This window comes from Pyrus communis, chromosome 9 (assembly GCF_963583255.1).
Source record: "Pyrus communis chromosome 9, drPyrComm1.1, whole genome shotgun sequence".
Classification (NCBI taxonomy): Eukaryota; Viridiplantae; Streptophyta; class Magnoliopsida; order Rosales; family Rosaceae; genus Pyrus; species Pyrus communis.
This window is the reverse complement of record NC_084811.1, coordinates 91,617-113,042: the sequence shown is the minus strand read 5'-3', so window position 1 is coordinate 113,042 and position 21,426 is coordinate 91,617. Positions and strand designations below refer to the sequence as shown.

Here is a 21,426-nt window from a genome sequence, read left to right as displayed (position 1 = left end):
TAAAAGGGTTTAGGTTTGGAGGAAGGATTCTCAAAGTCCCAAGTCTACCGTGAAATAACATCTACACACCAAAAATCTTTTTCTTCAAATTCTCAGACATGCTCCCACCGTTTATTGTGGAATCAAATAAACCCCAAACACTAGCGACGTGAATTCTCGTACACTTTGGTTTAAAAAAAAAGGGTTAAATTTGACAAATTGAACATAAAATCGATTGTTTGCTGCATATAAGGTATAACTCTTTTTTTCATTTTGCAATAAAAAATTCTACTCTTGTCATCTAGTAGTATCATCTCTCTAATAGAGATAAGACTCATATGTATTGGCAGACCCTATCTCAATTAGAGGATGGTACAAATGATGGTACACTTGAGTGATAAGTGTAGCATTACTCTTTTGCAATTGGAACAATGTCATACTTCTGGTCAAACCAACGAGAGTTTTTTTTTTTTATTAATTAGATATTTCTCTTTATTATGGAGATATTTTGGTACCGAAAAAGTGAAGACATTTCTATAGAAATCTAAGAAAAAAATTAAAGATAATGATGTGTGAGAGACAAATAATGGTGTGTGTGAATCATTTCCTTAAAACAATTTCGGTAAGCACCTTCCAAAACACTACCTCAGTAGATTTTTGCGAAAAAATTCAAGACTTTCAGCATTTCTTCGCTGAAACTTAACTCACTTTCAGTTGGAAGCTACTGACTTTTAAAACAATGTATTACTTGGGAGTTGGGATACTGTGCGGGTGTACGAATAATTTTTTTAATTTTTTGGGTAAAAGGGTGTGCGAATAGTTTGGCCAAGTTAAGTGGGTGTAAATGATGATTTTTTATTTGAAAAATAGAATTTAGAGTATTTTCGGTAGATAAGGTGTACTTAACAAACGTAGGATGTCAATCAAATCACTCTAGTATTTATAGTTAATTTTGAGTATTTTACTGATCATTTTAATAGTAAACAATAATAAATTACTTTTTTTTAAAGAGTAGTAGTAAGCAATCATATATACGAGACTAAATTAGTTTAAAATTTTAATCTTCTTAGCATTACCTAATTGGAAAATAAATTTTGAAAACTAAAAGATATGAAAGTTAATGGTTGATTTATTACTTAAGCGTTGATAGACGTGTTCATTTCCATTGTGACATATCATTTAGTTTACAATTTTAACCTCTAAATTTAATCTTCCTAGCATTACCCTTTTATTAAATAACTAAATATGAACTTCAACAATTCATTTTCAGTCTTAAAAATAAAAAAATAAAAAAATTCCCCATAATTAAAAATTTTGAAAACTTTTATTTGATCAGCATTTGGCCTGATTGATTGTATGTCAATTAGCGCATAATTGACCTAAAACAGTGATCATACAGTACTAAGTAAAGGCACTTATATATCCAACCCTCAAGAGTTAGAACAACGACAATAAAACTAATAAATGGATCACAACCAAACTGATGGTATTGTGGAAATGAAATATAAATTTGTAATTTATATATTTATGTATAACTAATAAACGTACCTTAATTAATTTGATGGAATTGGTTGAAGTTGTTGTGAGTAAATAAGGAAAAGAGGAAATCCTAATTATGAAGGATCAATGGTTCGGCGGTCGTCGCCAGCAGCAGCCCTAGTTTGCTGGAACTGGTGACTGAGTTGGCCATGAATGCCCCCTGCAGCAGCGTTCATGGACAGAAGGCTTGCATCGTAGTTGTTTCCGGCATCAAAGTTCCTAATCATCATCTGTTGCTGATGATGGGAATGATGGTCTCGTTCTCGATCTCTGGGGAAAAACTGGTGGGGGTAGTGTTCTCGGCCACCACCGCCGCCTGAAATGAGATTTATCTCCATTCCCAAGTTGTTGAGTGAAGAGGACTGTAAATGTAGAGGATGGTGGTGATTGTTATTGTGGGTGTGGGTGGCAGCAGTGGCAGTTGCGGCGGCAGCAGCGGCGGCGGCTATGAGTCCGTGGCTGGCAGTGAGACCCTGCAGGTTCTGATATTTGGAGAGTTCGGATTTAGCACAGGTCAGATCCATCTGAAGTTGGCGGAGTTGGTGCTGGAGGAGAGAGATGACTCCAACGCAGCCGTAGACGGGATCGCGGAGGCGCATGTCGGCCTCGTAGGCGAGAGAGTTGACGGCGTCCTCACGCTGGTGGGGGTGCAACTCGTTGAGCAGTTTAGTGACGTTGCTGGCCCCAAAAACTTTGTGAACATTAGCAAACTTCTGCGGCTGGTCCGGTGGGAAGTATGGCGCAAATACGCACTCTGGCTGGCACTTGCGTCGCAGGAACTTACACGCGGCGCATGGCGAATTCGTCGACGACGATGCCATCTTCCACCTCTTCCTCCTCTGTAAATAATTTTGACCTATACAGTCATTAATATAACATATATAATATAAGTGTATTAAATAAGACCATCACCCATCAGCATCAGCATCAGCATAAAAAGATCGTGAAAATTCCAAAAATAAAATTCAATTCATATGGCATTTCCAGAAATAAACTGAAAATTAAAAAGAAAAAAAAGTCTAACTACAAAGAAATGGAAAGAAAAAAACCTTATACATTCACAGAATTACAGATGGAAAAATAAATTTTTGGTCGATGTTTAGTTTTCTTATCAGTATCTTTAAACTTATCCAGTTACCATGACGGACAGTAATTAAGTAGTTGTTGATGATTATCTCACCAAACATTGATTTGAATTCTTACACCGAGTAACAAATGATGCAAAAGGGATGAGAAACGTACGGCAGAAAAGGAAACAATGATGAATGATGAATGAATAGACCCAACCCGAGTGGAAAAGAAATTAAACAAATGGGACTTAATAAAGAAACGAGTTGGAACAAGAAAAGAGAGAAAATGCGAAATCTATGGTATAATGGCCGTTTGCCATAGTAAGAGCAGCGCCGGCCAATCAAAGTTGGAATTTCCTTCTTAATTATGACCTTGAATAATTCCCCAATAAAACCAACTAAGTAATCAAAAGATTCAAAATTCGCGTGAACGCGATGGTCAGCTAAAATTGGTATATAGTATTATTTGCCAGAAAAAGAAAGTAAAAGTAAAAAAGAAAACATTGATACATTCACTAGACAAACACGGAGACAAGATAAGATGCAAATAGCTATATCTCTCACCACCCCAGAAACCTTAAGCTGCGGGTAGCGGTGCAAAAATATAGATCTCCTCTTGTAGGGAATAGTCGACCACTAGATAAACACTGAGAGAAGATAAGATGCAACTAGCGAGCTAGAGAAAAGGAGAGGAGGAGAGAAGAAGAGATTATTTGATCGGGACTTTAATTTGCAGGGTCCTCTCTCTCTCTCTCTCCCCCTCTCTGTGTAGGGTTTTAATCGGAGGAAGGAAGGAAGCATACAGTAGTAATAATATTTAACTAAAAAAGAAAGAAAGGTTATTTACCCGTGGGTTGAGCCTGAGAGATTGGATCTCGTGATGGAAAGGAGTTCAAGAATAAGGGGTTATGTTTCACCGTTCTCAATGAAGGCTTTGGGAGCAGATCTTGCTTGAAATTCATACTAGAAAAATTATATATTTTCTACGGGAAGATTTGTAGGGGACTAAATAAATTTTAATTAACTAAGACGACTTTATTGGGATGAACCAAGGTCCAACTTACTTACCTGTAGTAACATGCTATAATAATGTCCAATAAAAAAGTAAAACGTCGAACCAAGTGTTAAAAATGGAAAGGAAAAAAACAACAAATGCCGTCCAGGCCATGGGTCTTGATTGAGGACAAGAATGAGATAAAAGAATAAGAATTAAGTGGATGTGACTCGACAACTCTGACCGTGTGGGTGGAAGGGAAGATTATCAACTCTTTTCAACTTCTATTCTTATTCCTTTTATTGTCCTGAAAGTTTAGCAAAAGGGAAGAATAATAAACAACGATAAATATAAGTATTTATCAAATTAAAGATATATAAATATTTATTTATGGAAAAGGACAGCAAGAGTAGTACTAGTTCTAGTCTTGCGTGCGTGCGGTGGCCTCGATTTCTACGGTCAAACCTTTTTTTCTCAGTGGAACCTTTACCAGGACTACCACTACTGTAGCAGACTAGTAGACTAACAGTCGGTGTAGTGTGAAAATGGAGGGGAGGACCCGATATCCAGACCACAAACACAAAGCCTACACTTCCAAACGTTTACTTTATTTTCCACATGTGGTGATAATACTAGGTGTATATTTCGATCTCTCTTGTAGTTGGATAGAGATATATGTTTCCAAGCTAATTTATTTGTTTCGACTTAATTTATTGCTATTTCTCTCTATATTTTTTCCCTTCTAGCAAACTACTATTAATCAGGAGAAGGAAGCGGTTGGAATACATACATATATATATATATATATATATAAAGTTATATTCAGGGGTTCATGCAAATTTCGTCTTCTTTTGGCACTCTTTTTCTTATCTACCGCTTCTAATTATTCGCCGGAAAACAAATAGCACGGAATATGCATGTAAAGATGATGCTCGCAAGGCAGTCCTAGGGCTTAGGAAATGACTCGGACGTGACTACGTGGAGAGAGAGAGAGAGAGAGAGAGGGAGAGGATTCACTACACTTGCTAGTGAATCAGATGTGAATCCGCTTTTATATTAATATCTAGGAATGTACCCCCAGCAGAACCAGAAGCTAAAAAGAAAAAGAAAAGATCCCCCAGAACCAGTGACTATAAGAAGACCCGGACAAAATCAAACTGGAGTTGAGCTGGTGTTGTGAGTGAGAGCGATCAGGTGATGCAAAATATATATGATGAGTTTGAGGGTATTAGTCTGTCCTTGCATAATTAAGTAAATTATAATAGTCCGTTGGGCCTTTGAGTTTATTTATTTCTCAGTTGTTCTTTTTATATGCTATAGTGCGTGTATACATATGTAGTATTGATCACAGAGATTGGAGTCTGTGATATTGGGAGTGACATGACCCATCTTCTCATCCCCAGTACTGTAGATACAAGTTATAGCAACTTTATCTCTTTTCCGTATGGAAATGAAAATCTTACGGATAATACATTCTTTATACACTCCCTTATCATTACTAATTTACTTAACTAATCTCTTTTTACTAAAAAATTGGATAAATTACATTTTATCACCTCAACTTTGGATCACACAACAAATTCATACCTCATCTTTTAAACATTGCAATATTATACATCGACTTACGAATTCGTTGTAATGTCAAGCCTCTGGTGTGCGCAGAGCTTTCTCTCTTTCTCGTCCAACTCTCGACTGTTTGATCTTTCAACATTATAAATTTCATGGATCACAAAAATGAAGCTGTGGCGTTGAAGATGCTTTCCGAAGATTTTGATCCAACAATTGTGGTTGTTGAGCCTCTGCCTCTAGTTGTAACCGGTGCCGTAAACTGTGATCTCATTTAGGGGTAGGCATAAAAACCAAGAAACCGTGAAATCAAACCAAACCGAATGAAAAAAAAAAAAAAAAAACGAAAAAAAATGCTGACCAAAACCCGTCAAACTTTGAATGAGAACTGGACCGAACTGTTTTGAACCGATTTCGGTTTGGTTTTGGCCTTCAAGAAACCAGTACAATCCGAACCGAACCGTGAGGATATTTATATGGTTTTTATTACATATTAGGCCCAATTTTATTTACCCACTAATTTGCCAAGTCCAAGTCCATCTTATTTTTCTTAAGCCCAAATTATTTTTAAGGTAAATTGCATTTTACCCCATCAGTTTTTGATGCACTTGCAACCTCATACAACGTCTTTAAAATATTTCAATCTCATACATTTTCTATCATTTCATTGCAAATTCATACATCCATTAGTCAAATGGTCAATTTGACCATTAAATGATGACGTGGCATATATAAAACCCTTATATTTTAATGACGTGATAAATAAAAAATGAGAAATTTTATTTGAACTCATATAACCTCTTTCTACACACAACTTAAATTTTAAATATGAAATGTCAATATTATCCTATTGCATAATTACCATCAAGTACAAGATACAATTAACAATAAAAATAAAATTTATCAATAAACTCACACTCATTAATCAAACCCTAACAAAAAACTGGCAGCACCCCAATACAAATCATGTTACTAAAAAATTGATCAGCATTACAGTTTTTATGTTTATGTTCATGGTTCTTTCTCTTACACAAAAAATGACCATCCAATGCAAATGAACAAGAAGTTTTCTCAGCAAATGAACTCCTTCGAATTGCCTCATGTATTTAGTTGACTTCTGAGTTTTCTGATTTCGAACAGATACAATTTGCCTAACTTTAGTGGATCAATTCCACCGCTGAGGTATATATATCATTAAATCTTTCTAGGGTATAGACTTCTTGGTCTCCTAAAATGTTGGCCCTACGTAATATCTTATAATTTCATAGTTTTAGTCAAAAATGCATTTTCGTTCAAAAAAAAAAAAGAAGCCAGAATTGCATTTTATTTTTTTGACTTTAGAACCTCTCACAGTATAATGGAAGAAGAACAATCTTCACAACTTTTTTCCCCCAAAACTTTTGATTCAAGACTAGAATGTTCGAAATGATGCTTCTCTCTTAGCTCCTATTATTTTGTTTCATGGTACTGCAGATTACTCCATACCATCAGATGTCAAGTTTCCCCATAAATGAATTATTTGATTGCCTATAGTTATTTCTTAATGGAAATGGTGTGAATCTATACAGTTGATGCAAAGGAACCTAAAAAAATAATTAAATATTAAAAACTAAGGTGAAAAAAATGAAACCTCCACTCTTCTCCTGATATTCCTAAAAAAATGAAATACGAAACCTCAAAGGAGGAGATGCTCCGCCCACCCCTTCTTCCAGTCCCTCGTCCCGCATTCCATCTCCTTTTCTCTCTCCAAACTTTAAATTGCACATAAATAAAGCTTCAAATTTCAAACAAGAAGAAGAAGATCAAATCCCAAATTTCCATCCCAATTTTCCTGAGAAACAAACAGAAAATTTTCTTTCCAGGAAGCCGAAACAGAAGAGCATCGCCGCTTCGTCACCGGTGGGTGTGGTGGCGGCTTTGCAGTGATGACGGTTGTTGTTCGCCAACGGCTTTCAGTCAACTCCGACGGTTTTCAGTTGACTCCGACGAGCCAATTTGTGAGACTAGGGTTGAGACTGAGCGGGTGACTGGGTGTTGGATAGGGATTGGCGTTGGGACTCTCCACAGCCGAGCTCTGCTCGATTAACGCCAGTCCGGGTTTTTATCAGAGAGCTCAAAAACAATGTTTGAGTCAAAAACTGAGTTACCAATGCCAATGCAAATTATACACAACCTCATCATGAATGAAACAAATTTAAATATCAAAAGAGAAACCTATTTCGTCTATTAAAAATAATACGAAGTTCTTTGGATACAAAAAAACACAAATTGCTTCCTGTCCAAAAACATTAATGGGAAATGTTGTTTATTGCAACACTAAAAGTTGTCCTCTGCTATCTTGGTCATTAAGGAAGCATCCCAGGCAAGGGAAAAAAATTGAAATAAATTTATAGACAGTAGAATTATATCATGACCAAAATAAGAATAAAACGTGTTTACCTAATGTTTTTGTGTGCAGAAAGAAGTTTGATTTTGCACGAATGGAGATGACCTTCTCTGGCAATGCTATAGGACGCGATCAAACTTTGGTGATTTTCCAACTTGCCTTGCAACCAAGTTTCTACAAAAACATATCAAATTCAAGAAAGTAATTAGACCAAGGCATAAGAGATTATAAGAAAAAGTTCAGAAAATATAAACCACATATATCACTTATTATACTACTTTGTATTCTGAATATACCTAAAAATATATCAATTTCTAGTGAATTGTTCGGTTCCAATTAATCCCACTTTAGTTTCTTTCAAACCCTTCAACTTATCCTAGACATTTTTTTTAACGGCATCATAATGAAGAGTTAGCTTCCATCAAATCCTTCAACCAATCCCACCCATACCTCTCTAACCCTTCATAATCCCAATTTTACTCTCTTAAACCCTTTAACCTAACATTGACTTTGTTTTTACAGCTCTTTCATTTAAAAGCTTATTTTCTCTACAAAATCATAATAGTTTATGTCTTACATCACATTTTAAACTCTTGATAACATTAATTTCCATATCAAATTAGAATGAACCTCCAACGTTAGAAATATGAGTAAAAAAAATGTTTGGTAAAAGAATTTGCCAATTCTAATTAAGAATTGTTAATCAAACTGTAAAAGCAACATGAGTTTTTCCAACTTCAAACATAGAACTAACAGCGAGAATCCAATTGGAAATGGAATAGACCAAACAGACCATGAAGATTACACAATCAGAAGATGATATTTGAAGGAGAAGAGTTCATTACATAGTGTGATGATAACAGATCAGCAGCAGAAACTGAGAAGAGCGAAGAACTTGGCCTCAGATTTTCTCCAGAATAATTGAAAAAATAAATAAACTTGACATGTAGGAATGATGATGTTATTTTCTCCGGACAAAAAATATCATCTCTTAAAATATTAAAAATAATGTATGTGCATTTCATTCATATATTCTATTCACATCATGAACGTAAACCTCAAAACACAACTCATGGAACAACTTTTCTTACTAAACCCTACAACACATTTTAAAATTTTTAAATAGTTATCATTTTTTGTTTTCTTTGCTAAATTCAGTCGTGTTTCTTAAATTTAAATTCAGTTTATAAATTTTCACATCAATCTTTAGAACATAATTTTTTATGTACTTATTTAAAATATGTTGTATAAAACATACTTATTGCTTCCACTTAAGAAAATTGATAACAAGAAATGAATTAAGCTGGGAGGTTAAAGTAAGTTCTCTTACCAAATAACTGAAGCCAAATTGACACAGAAGTATATCAACGTTGCATCGTCACAGGTACACCATCAGCAACGTTTCTTTACTGATTCAAACATAAACATGAATTAATTAAAAGCGTTAAAAAAATGAAATAACACTTCAATTCTTTGCTAAATTCATTCATGCGTTTCTTAAATTTAAATTCAGTTTATAAATTTTCACATCAATCTTTAGAAAGTAATTTTTTTATGTAATTATTTAAAATATGCTGTATAAAACATACTTATTGCTTCCACTTAAACTGATACACAAAATGAATTAAACTTCGGGGGGGGGAGGTGGTTAGAGTAAGTTCTCGTACCACAGGTTCACCATTAGCAACGTTATTTTCCTGATTCAAACATAAACATGAATCAATTAAAAGCGTTAAAATATGAAATAACACTTCAATCAAATACATAAACAAAAGCAAACGTTAAGCATTGGAAAATGACATTGAGAAAAAAGCTACGTTAAATATTGTAGGTATTATATTTACAATTAATCTCTGTTTTTAAATAAGTGAAAATATATTAAATTCATAATAATATGCATAAACATTTTATTTCCTTGCAACTAATACAACAATATATAAAACACACTACATTCAATTTGGAATGTGAAAACAAATAATTCTATTCATGCAAAATTCTAATTCCTTTCTACCACATGAAAAATTCAATTACTCTGACTCGAAACAAAATAACTCAGAAAGTATTATACTTAATCATATTTCATCGAAAAATTGTCCACAAAATAAATTTTTCACCGACTCAAAAAGAACTTCAAAATATTATACAAAAAGAAGGTAATGCATCTTAAATTTCTAATGGTATTCAATGTCTTCTAGTTTCTAGTTTCTTGATAGACAAAATTAAATGCCATTAAATGTGTTCTAGAATCTTGCTACGTAATAATATATGCATGCATTCATAATATATCTTATCGTTTAGGAATTTCTATCTTTAATTGAAGAGGAAATACTGTATGCATGCATTCATGTCAGCATATATATCCTTTCTATAAAACCATGAGCTCCAAATAATGTCAAATGGATTATAAGTAATGTAAGCAAGTGTTAGAATAAGGGACTAAAAGCATTGTGCATAAATATGTAAAACTATAAACTATAAACCTAAAACATGTACAAAGTATTTACATAAAATATATAGTAGTTGTTCACTAACTCCAATATACATATAAAGAGTTGTTGATCCTATTTTACTGATGTAATTCAAAAATGTAGTGCTTTGACTACTGAACAGTGGTTGCCAGCTCGATCCTTCCAACCCATCTCATCAGGAAGAAATATGTGAACAATGATGCATCATTTTGTTTGTGTAATGATAATCTGAGTAGATAAGAGCAAAATCCCTTCACGAGCCTAACGTAAAAATAAGTCCAAGTAAATTTCCCAAAATTCTAATTATTGAAAAAAATGAGATTCATTCGGAGTTAAATAATAGCGACATGTTGTGCAAAGATAAGATGCTATACAACATACGTCATTTGATCCAAAAGAAAAAGTGGCAATTCTAAATGAGGCGCCACAAACAGGTCAGGCTTAAACATTATCTCATTCTGTATATATGCCAAAATCATTTTGTGTTCATGAACCATTTTCTGATTCTTATTCAATGCACAAATAATAAATATACAAATCTGTTAACCTTTAGTTGACTCTCAACACGTGCTCGTAAGAGGGCTCTTCCAACATCCTGAAATCATGTCAAGAGTTAAAAAGGAGCAAGAAAATACTAATGTAAGAGCTCTGTAAAATTGAGGCAGAGCATATTACCTTATAGGGCCTCTTTAAAATCAGGTGGACCAAGTTCTATTGCCATGGTTTCATCATCCAATTTGTCAACCATCTGAAAAATGAAAAGAGAGTATCTACTTAAGTAAAATCTGAAAAGTGATAGCAAAAAATGAGTCGATTCAGAGCACATTAAAATTTAAATTCTTCAATAAAAACCCCAAAAAGAAAAGCTGAAATTATATACCTCAAGCACAAACAGCTTGGAAGCCTACACACAATAGCCCAGACCACCGTTTCTTGAAAATAAAAAGAGAACCAAATCATAATACAATAAATTTCAATTCATTTACAAATCCCACAATACAAAAGCCCCAGATTTAAACAAAAGAAAACTACCCATTTCACATCTTGAAGAACTCACCAATAAACCCTAGAAATTCCTTTAAATAAAATCTAAAAACTGAACATGAGTACCTGAATTGAATAAAAATAAAAATACAATCAATTAACTGTTAACAATTTTTTTTCCAAAAAAAGAAAAGAAAAACCCTTCAAACACCCCAAACGATCCCAAATTCTCAAATCCGTTCAAAGAAACTTACCATGAAATCACAGCAACTTCACAAATCCTCTTCATATCTGCACCAAAAATAATGAAAAAGAAGTGTAATCAGCCCAAGAAACAAAAGATCAGTAGTAACAAACCAAGAAAATCATGTATCGGAGAAAAATTAACCATCATCATTTCTCCTTTTTAAAATTTTCACGCAAAAAATTGAACCAGAAACGAAAGAGCACCTAAATATAACAATTCCTTTATTGCAAAAAGCTGATAACTCATACAACTCTCAGACTAAGGCAGGAAATTAGTATTCAAACTAACGATTGAATTACAAAGTGAAGAGAGGAGGTAAGTTCTCCTGAGTTGTAAGAATGAAGTAAACATTATCCAGTACCAAAAATTCTCATGTCCACCTTTATTCACATCATAGAAAGTCATTGATTGGCAACGGTTCATAGAGTAATGGCATAACTAAATCAATAAAGACCTAAAATTTTGGGAATACCCGCCATAGAATCCCCCAAATATCAATCCTTCTCTCTCCGCATTTCAAAATTAACAACTTCTCTCTCCTTCCCATCTCAATATATACTATATAACAACAATTTCTTGTTTCATTTCAGAAAATTTGAATTTTTCTCCATGAACACACAACTACAAAGCTCAAACCAATACAAATATTCTCATTTTATTTGTGGTACCACTTCGAAACCAATATCTAAACACAATTCAATCAAATGCCCCCCACCCCCATTAAAAGAAGCATAATTCAATGAACAAAACTAAAAAAATTAATAGATTGGAGTTCGAATTTCAAAATTTACCTAAAATTGCGACAAAGTTAGGGGACGCTCATCTTGTGCTGCAAATTGGACCTGGGGTGCTTCAGCCTGATGCAGAAGACGACGGCGGGGTTGACATTGTCTTCTTCCATGGGATCGTCGGGCTCATCCACTGGCTCTTCCTCTTCGTCTTCTCCTCCTCCTCCTCCTCCTCCAATGCTTTCAATACTCCCCGTTTCGGACTTGTCCCTCTCAAGGGAATGAGCCACAGGCTCGTCGTCAGAGCAAAACTGACTTGGAAACGCTGGATTAGATCGATTCCAACCAAATCCCAATCGAATCCAAAATAGGTACAAATCTTTGAAATCCAAAACCAAAACACATCAGATATCAACAAAAAAAAGAAAAAAAAAAGGCAAAATCAAAACCCTTGCCGTCAGAAACATGCAAAACTTCCTTGTAAAGGACCGATCGAATGAGCGGAAAAATATTTCGAATCGAACCCAAAAGAAGCATAAATTAACGATAATTGAAGAACAGCAAAGCAAATGGCTCAAGATTTTGAACAACAAAACCAACGAAGACAGATGAAGACATAAAACAGAACGGCAGACGATGGAACCCGAGGTATGTGAGAGAGGAAAAAAGGAAGGCAAAGAAACGTCTCGAGCGATTCTGCTCTCCGTTTGACAGCAAAGCAAAAGTGGCAAAGTCGAAATAACAACAAAAAAAGCGGGGCAAAAAGGGAAGCACACTGTTAATAAACAGTAACTTTTCTGTTGAGTTATATGTATAACTAGAATTTGTACCCGCGCGTTGTTGCGGGATTGAAAATTATATGAAAGATTATACAATTTCAATCTTCATAAATAATGTTTGAGTCAAAAACTGAGTTCCCAATGTCAATGCAAATTATATACAACCTCATCATGAATGAAACAAATTTAAATATCAAAAGAGAAACCTGTTTCGTCTATTAAAAATATTACGAAGTTCTTTGGATATGAAAAAACACAAATTGCTTCCTGTCCAAAAACATTAATGGGAAATGTTGTTTACTGCAACGCTAAAAGTTGTCTTCTGCTATGTTGGTCATTAAGCAAGCATCCCAAGCAAGGGAAAAAAATTGAAATAAATTTATAGACAGTATATCATGAACAAAATAAGGATAATGCGTGTTTACCTAGTGTTTTTGTATGCAGAAAGAAGTCTGATTTTGCACGAAATGGAAATGACCTTCTCTGGCATTTCTATAGGATGCGATCAAACTTTTGTGCCTTTGCAACTTGCCTTGCAACCAAGTTTCTACAAAAACAAATCAAATTCAAGAAAGTAATTAGACCAAGGCATAAGAGATTATAAGAAAAAGTATAGAAAATACAAACCACATATACCACTTATTATACTGCTTTGTATTCTGAATACACCTAAAAATATATCGCTTTCTAGTGAATGGTTCAGTTCCAATTAATTCCACTTTAGTTTCTTTCAAACCCTTCAAATTATCCTTGACTTTTTTTTTTTTTTAACGGCATCATAATTAAGAGTTAGCTAATAATAAATATACAAATTTGTTAACCTTTAGTTGACCCTCAACATGTGCTCGGAAGCGGGCTCTTCCAACATCCTGAAATCATGTCAGGAGTTAAAAAGGAGCAAGAAAAAACTAATGTAAGAGCTTTGTGAAATTGAGGCAGAGCATATTACCTTATAGGGCCTCAGTAAAATCAGGTGGACCAAATTCTATTGCCATGGTTTCATCATCCAATTTGTCAACCATCTGAAAAATGAAGAGAGAGTATCTACATAAGTAAAATCTGAGAAGTAATAGCAAAAAATGAGTCAGTTGTTTAAAACAACGATCTAGCTAAGACAAAATCCATACCTGCATATAATTCACAACTTTAGAGACAGAACAGTGTAATAAGGAATTTCCACCAAGTTCATTTTCAGAGATCCACCAGTCCCTCTCAAAAATCTCACTTCAATGAAAAGGAAGTTAGGCCACACTATAAAATGCACAACTCCAGCTTTTTTTCAAAAATGATATTCTAAGAAGCTAAATGCTTGAAGAACCTAAGAAGAAGATAATATATAAATTAATACTAAATTGTAATATTAAATCTACATATACTAAAGTAAAGTTATCGTAAATGCCCAAAAATAAATCTAAACAAAAACTTGAAACTAAAAACCAAATGGTTATCAAACGGCTCCTAAGGGAATACACATTTTGGATTTATTAAATGGAGTTTTTCAAGACCTTCAACTAAGTGAAACTAATATACAAATACCAAAGAATAATATCGCATAGCCTTACCTCAATCTTCTCAAAATTGATCATGACACCCCCTTTCGTACCATATGAAATACCCCTTGCCTACAATGTTGCTAACAGAAGCCTTCAAAACTATAATGAATGGAAAGATAGAATCCTCAATCTTTCAAACATGGATTACCAAAGTTACAAGATCAGTCTGCAGGGTCACTTGAACAGGTTCAAAATGGGTGACCACAGGCAGATTGAGATGAAAACTTGAAATTTGAAATAATGAGAAGCAGGCAAATTTAAGGCCCTATACAAGCAACTTCTCAATGCACATCACCCTGGATCTATAATTATCTTCAGAAGAGCACTTCCTTTCCAATATACCCCAACATGACCTTCTGGGATTGATACCAGTCCTTGGTTGATACCCAGGTTCTGGTTCACAACTAAATTTATTAATATTCACATAATCATGAGAGATGAGACACGATTAGATTATTAGGTTCACAACTAAATTAAAAAAAAATTCACATAATCATGAGACATCATTCCAACTCATTTCATAAACCCAAAAGAAAATCTAAAATGAAACTATGATTTCCACCACAAAGAAGTTCGAATTCTCTATTGTCACCACCCTGTTTTCTCTGCCTAGAAATTGGAAGAATCCAATATTGGACCCATATTCTCACACTAAATAGGGAAAAAAAATCTAAAGTTTTAAGAAATTAGGAGCCAAAATTCCATAATTAACCAAAACAAAGAAAAATATCTAAAACCCAGATTTGAAAACATAGAAATAAACATATATGCCACTCGCCATTTCAGTGGCTTCTGGTTCTGTAAGGTTATTTATTTGACTGCTGCAGGGTATACGAAACCAAGCGTAAAATAAATGAAGCATGTTCAGAAAATATCCCAGATGAAAACCCAAAAAATCAGAAGAAAGAAGACCAAAAAAAAAAAAAAAGAAACACGTTCCTAAATTTCTTTTTGAGGTTTTATCAGAAATTTGTAAATCAAAATTAAATTCCAATCCAAACTCAAATTGTAAAACAATCAGAGCATACAAATTTAATAACCCAAAAGGTTAATGAAACCAAAGCTATACTTGAGTACCTCACTCAATGTTTCAGTTAGGTGTGCAGCATATGCTTCCTTGTGGAACAGCTTTCCGCAGGCGCTTCCCACGACCAAGAGCTACTTCTTCCTCACTTTGATATTTTTCCATCTACAAATCCAACAAAATGCAAGTAAGTCCTTAATAAATCAAGAAAATGGGAGATGGAAAGCACTTGGTACACAGGAAACCTCATCAGAAACATTAAAGAATTCAACCTCCCCTCGAAATCCAAACGCCAATTTCATCGGTTCCTCCGATTTCCAGAAACCAATCTGAAGCACGCAGCAATCCTAGTAAAGAAAAGGAGAGAGAGAGAGAGAGGGTAGGAGAAGCAACGATCTTTTATTTTTTTGGATGAGAGAAAGCGGAATACAGCAGAAAAGCCGAGAAGCGGAAGTCGAAGCAGAAGGTGCAGTGATGATGGACGCGTGGGATAGGAGGGCAAACCTGTCTTTTTCTTGTGTAAAATGGAAAAGAAGGGCTAATATCAAAGGAATTGGATGGCATTTTCGTCCTTACACTGTTAATGAACAATGTTTTTAGTTGAGTTTTAGTGGGGTGTATTCAATTGGGATTTTGAGATTATTTCATTCTTTTAATGAATCTAGGGTATTCAATCAGAATTTTCAGTGATTCTCTAAAATTCAAGGTGTATTCAATTAGAATTTTAAAATAGTTTATTAAAATATTTAGAAGTTTATAACATTCTAGGTGTATTCAATTAGAAATTGATTTTAAAGAATTTGAGAAAGTTGAGGAATTAGAGAGAATTTGAGAGATTTTGTAGTATATTTTGAGTATCCACAAATCTCTCCTCTTTACATGAGATTTCGAGAAAATTGAATCAAAATTTTATATGGAATCTCTACAAATCAATTAAACTCCATAAAAATTCATGGATTTATAAATCTATTAGAATCTCTCAAATTCTCAATTGAATACACCTCATTAGTATACGTATAATTTCTTTTCTTTTTCTATTTTTAAGTTTTTAATTATTAAATTTTTCTAATTTTTTAATAATTAAATATTTTATTAAATATTAATTTTTTATTAGTTAAATATTTCTTAATGGTTAACTTAACAAATTATTTAACGGTTGTATGACAGTAAAATGAAATAATAGTAAATATATGTGATTACACTATTTTAAAGATGTTGTGTGAGGTGCAATTACACCAAAACTTGAAGGTGCAAAATATAATTTGCCCTTATTTTTATTACACCAATCTCATTAATTCAAAAGCCCAACTCAACTATCCATATAACTATAGAAAATACTGTCACATCCCCGCCTGGGCCCCCACCACATCTCAGACTCGACTCCACCATTGCACGATATTGTCCATTTTGGGCCCCGACCACGCCCTCACGGTTTTGTTTCTGGGAACTCACACGAGAATTTCCCAGTGGGTCACAATTTGGTATCATAGCCAATCTCTAGTCAGAAGTATGCTGACGAGGATGTTAGGCTCCTAAGGGGGTGGACTGTAAGATCCCACATCGCCCAGGGGTGTGGATCCTATAAGACTTATATGTATATTCTCATCTCTACATAGCATGAGGCCTTTTAGGAGTTCACTGGCTTCGGAGCTCATTGGAACTCCGAAGTTAAGCGAGTTCGCACGAGAGTAATCCCAGGATGGGTGACCCACTAGGAAGTTCTCGTGTGAGTTCCCAGAAATAAAACCGTGAGGGCATGGTCGGGGCCTAAAGCGGACAATATCGTGTTACGATTGAGTCGAGCCCGAGATGTGATGGGGGCCCGGGCGGGGATGTGACAAATACCCTCTCCAATTCTCATTATTAAGGTGGGCAAATGGGTCCAGGACCAGTGAGTAGAGGCGGGTACTTGCGATTTGGGGCGGGTTCGAATTTTTCAAAGAAGAAATGGGATAGGGCGAGGCGAGGTGAATGTAATTACGGGGAGGGGCGGATCCAAAACTTAAGAAGCACGGGGTCCCAAACTGGCCCGTATCTAATATGAAATGAATGGATTGGATCCACTCACTACCTCGATTCAACCTTTTCTTTTTCCAGTCATCTCCAGAGTAGGCTTCGTTTGGCACACCGTATAAGACACCGAATAGTACTATATAATACAAAACAGGTGTTTGGTGAGTTTTGGACTAAATAAGCACCAGATTATTAATCTGGCCCAACCTTTTTTCATACCCCTTATGCCCGCTTGCTTATCCAGTCCTATACCTTGGTATTATTTAGTCGGGTTCACGAACTTCACGCTAAAGCAAAAACAACTGCTTCAACCATTTCGCCATTTGCTTCTACACATCGGGAAATCCTTCTCGACTAAGGTATTCCTTCTCTCCCTCTTTCTCCATTCCCACCTCCGATTAGCATCAAGTATATTTTGAACGGAAAACCAGAGGTGGCAAATCGAATCCAAGTCACGCCGTTCCTGTTGTGGAGAAACATTATTTGGGTTTTTGGCTTAATTTTTATTTGATTTTCATGATGTTCGGTGATTAAGCTCAAAATTGGAAAAAGATTTCATCTGGGTTTGGTTTCAATGAATTAAAAACTCAAAATTGGGTTTTTTTATATTTCACCTGGGTTTTTGGCTGCACTGACTCCCTTGTAAAGCATGGACATGGACTTTCTGCTTGCTAGGTGAGCAAGCTACGATCAATAATTTGGAGATTTGCTTTTGCAAATGTGATTGGTCGGTGGATGAAAAAAAAGGAAGATGATAATGGTGGCGAAATAATTGATGGTTTTTTATTTGCTTTTCATTTTTTTTAGGGGATTGTGAACTTTTATTTTTAAAAACACATTTGTATTTTTTTTTTTTGAATTATCAATTTAAAAATATTATTAACAAGTACCAAACATATATTTGTAAAAAAAATGTACCAAATACATAATAAATAATACGGTTATTAGTCTGGCATTCACCAAACGCCCGACTAATTTAGTCAGTACTATCCGATGATTGTTTATCCTATCCGACTGAAATAGTCAGTACAGTCTGAGCTGTTAAACGAGGCCAGTTTCCCCCTCCTTTACACCACACAGCCTGCCATCATCACCGATTCACCATCATCTTCTCTTGACTCCCAATCGCGAGTCGCCACCACCACCTCCCCATCATCGCATCGAGAACACACCACCATCTTGCAAAAAATTAGTTAATTTCTGAAATAGGGTTTTTTATTTTAGACCTTCTCTAACCCTAAGCGAAAACTCAAATTTCCACTTCTACCCCCCCCCCCAACAAAAAAAACTCAACCCAACCCAACGCTAAAATGTGGCTTAAAACCTAAAACTCAAATGGAAGCCAAATTTAGCCCAGGATTAGTGGGGCAGACCCACCATAAATGTATATTTTATTTAGTTTTATATTTATAAATACATTGAATCCAATTGTGACATCCCACATCGTCCAGGGGAGTGATCCTTAAATGTATATTCTCATCTCTACCTAGCACGATGTTTTTTGGGAGCTCACTGGCTTCGGGTTCCTTAGGAACTCCGAAGTTAAGCGAGAAAGGGGCTAGAGCAATTCCATGATGGGTGACCCACTGGGAAATTGCTTGTGAGTTCCCAAAAACAAAATCGTGAGGGAATGGTAAGCCCAAAGCGAACAATATCGTGCTACGGTGGTGGAGCAGGCTCGGAAAGTGATCCGTCCCGGGCCGGGATGTGACACAATGGTAAAAAAAAATAATTTAACTGTCCAAATTTAAATATAACGGCTAAAGTAATTAAAAAAAAAATCTTTCATTTGTTTCATATTTTTTCGTGGTGTTTAACGAGTTTCATGGTGTCGGTTAGTGATTTTTCAGTATTTGTCAAAATCTAAATATTTTTAGGTTAAATTGTTCGTAAAATTAAATTAGGATAGTTTACATAATTTTTTATTTTAAAAAAGTTACTTTAAGAAGAAAAAAAATAGTCTAAATTCATTCTTTAATAATCTGGGGCTAAAATTCTAGGTCAGAAAGGTTGGAGTAGAAAATCTTTTTCTAGGTTAAAACCTAAATTTTATTGGCTAAAAATTTTAGGTTTTAAGCTTAGGGTTGGAGATGGTCTTAGGGATTTAAGTTTTTGAATTTGGATTTGTGAAAATTGCTTTCTAGTGTGAATACTTATGTTGATATAATGGTGTTTTAAGAATCAATTCGAGATTGCTTTTGGGAAGATGAATCTGTTCTGGGTTCTGGAATATGGTATGCTCTTCTGTGTTCTCAATTTGAATTTGGACTATATATATATATATATATATATATATATATATATTTGTAAATTAGTAGTATTAGTACATGTATTTGTACACTAGTTTAGCAGTTCTGCCACTTTTGTTGGCATGTTTTCATAATGCTAGCTCTAAACATCCAAACATATTAGCCTAGAAATTACTTGTCTTCTCATAATACTTTTATTTTCCATGCTACTTCTGCTTGTAGAGGTTCTACTCCAAATATAAGAGCTTGGCTTAAATTGGTGACTGCTTCTTGGCTTATTTGGATTTGAATCTTGAATACTTGTATGAATAAGCTAGGACTCTGAATGTGCAGCATTCTTATGAACAAAAATAATCTGATACTGCAGCTGAATGCTCATGCACCAATCCAAAATTCCAAAAAAAAAAAAAAAAAAAAAAGGAATTGGACCTATAGACCCGACCAGAATTGGCCCGTTTCAAACGGGCGGGGTTAGGTCTGATTCCTCTATTAAAATTTGTTGTACCCGGCCCGGCCCTTGCCCAGCCCTACTCATTATTGCTTAAACCACTATCAGCCGCCCATTTCTCGATGACATTAACTTGGAAGGGGCGTGTTGAAGTGTGGTTACTGCCTTTGCTTCACTTCTAGTTATGACGCCAACAGATTCTCCACTTGCAGTTGAGGCGCTCATGATACTCTTTGCCTTGGTGGCGATGACAACTTGACTCTTCTTAGAAGACATTGATTTCGAAGTGTGTTTAGATTTCTTGAATGAAGAAAGAGATGAGAGGCAAAGATTGTCTCACCAGGCGTGCCAAATTTATAAAAACGAAAATCCTATAGCAAATGAACGAACACGTGTACAAAATAATTGTATTGTATTAATGAGTTTATACAATCTCTTTACAACTTGAATCCTTTATTTCGATCTCTGAAATGTGTAGATGTGTGTGATTAATCCGAAGGTCATGATGACTTGACCTTAGATGAACGGTTGCCATAAGGATTTGACTTGTGGGGATAAAAAACTGCCACGGGTAATAGTGCTTGATGATTCTTCACGGGTTTGACGAAGAAATTAAAGAGTTTTTCAAGTCTTCTTGACTGTTTGGGGAATTTGGATGCTTGAGAGCTTCAGAGTTTCAGAACTTCAACGTCTGGAAGCAACAGGGAGCGCCAAGATGATGGTTTTATTCCTGGGCTACAGTAAATAGATCGAGAGGTCGTTCCGCCTCTTGTCCTACGTGAATGATTTTCTAGACCCATTCTTTGTCTTGGAGCCTCGTATTTATAGACTTTTCAAGCCTTGTCTACATATGGTTTGACCTTGATTGTGAGCTTGATTAATTGACGAAAGAACCATAACTCGATTTATAGGCCGGTTCGTGATTTGACTCCATCAATTAACATTTGATTTAATTTAATTAAGGGATTTGTTATTATAACTCCAAAAATCTCATTATACATTTCTCACAAGTGTATTTTTCTTTCTAATTATATAAAGTTTGGAGTGCAAAATGGGATTTTTGGAGTGCCAATAACAATTCCCTTAATTAAAATCAAATAATTCATTTCCGCCAAGTGTTGACATATATCATTCTTGATGACTCATCCAATTTTGATGAGTCACATTCACATGTATGATTTGTGAGACGCATGGTGTAATCCGCATATACTCTGACATGTTGAAACTTTAATATGTTGATGAACATTTATTTCACGGAAATTTCAATGTTTACAACCATTGTTTGGAATTTTTTTATTTAAAAAAGATGGTCTCCTTAACATTACCCAACTTAAAATCTACCAAGCTACTATGGATCTAAACAACTACATCATCATTATTTGGTTGGCTGCAGTAAAAT

At 34.9% G+C, this 21,426-nt stretch overlaps 1 protein-coding gene and 1 long non-coding RNA gene across 5 annotated transcripts; both read right to left on the bottom strand.

The window, feature by feature from the left end:
* Positions 1-1,592: 1,592 nt before the first annotated feature.
* On the bottom strand, positions 1,593-2,384 carry LOC137744117 (protein ASYMMETRIC LEAVES 2-like). Its single transcript, XM_068483983.1, has one exon. It carries the CDS (start codon positions 2,337-2,339, stop codon positions 1,593-1,595), a length of 747 nt encoding a protein of 248 aa, XP_068340084.1. The 5' UTR covers positions 2,340-2,384.
* A 4,135-nt stretch (positions 2,385-6,519) lies between these two features.
* Positions 6,520-15,842, bottom strand: LOC137744856 (uncharacterized). 4 transcript variants are annotated; one of them, XR_011069631.1, is made up of 15 exons: positions 15,563-15,842; positions 13,868-15,482; positions 13,690-13,762; positions 13,562-13,609; positions 13,166-13,287; positions 12,025-12,340; positions 11,241-11,277; positions 11,060-11,112; positions 10,883-10,906; positions 10,678-10,750; positions 10,550-10,597; positions 9,202-9,231; positions 8,865-8,938; positions 8,380-8,411; positions 6,520-7,708 (listed from the first exon to the last, which is right to left on the bottom strand). It is a non-coding gene; the product is annotated as an uncharacterized lncRNA (long non-coding RNA). The 4 variants fall into 4 exon arrangements; XR_011069634.1 differs by lacking the exons at positions 8,380-8,411; positions 11,060-11,112 and having other exon boundaries at positions 6,520-7,693; positions 8,865-8,943; XR_011069633.1 differs by lacking the exons at positions 8,380-8,411; positions 11,060-11,112 and having other exon boundaries at positions 6,520-7,693; positions 8,865-8,943; positions 10,550-10,750.
* Positions 15,843-21,426: the final 5,584 nt, after the last annotated feature.

Bases quoted from the DNA above. Each gene is read 5' to 3' on its own strand.
- LOC137744117 (XM_068483983.1), bottom strand. From the start codon at position 2,339: ATGGCATCGTCGTCGACGAATTCGCCATGCGCCGCGTGTAAGTTCCTG.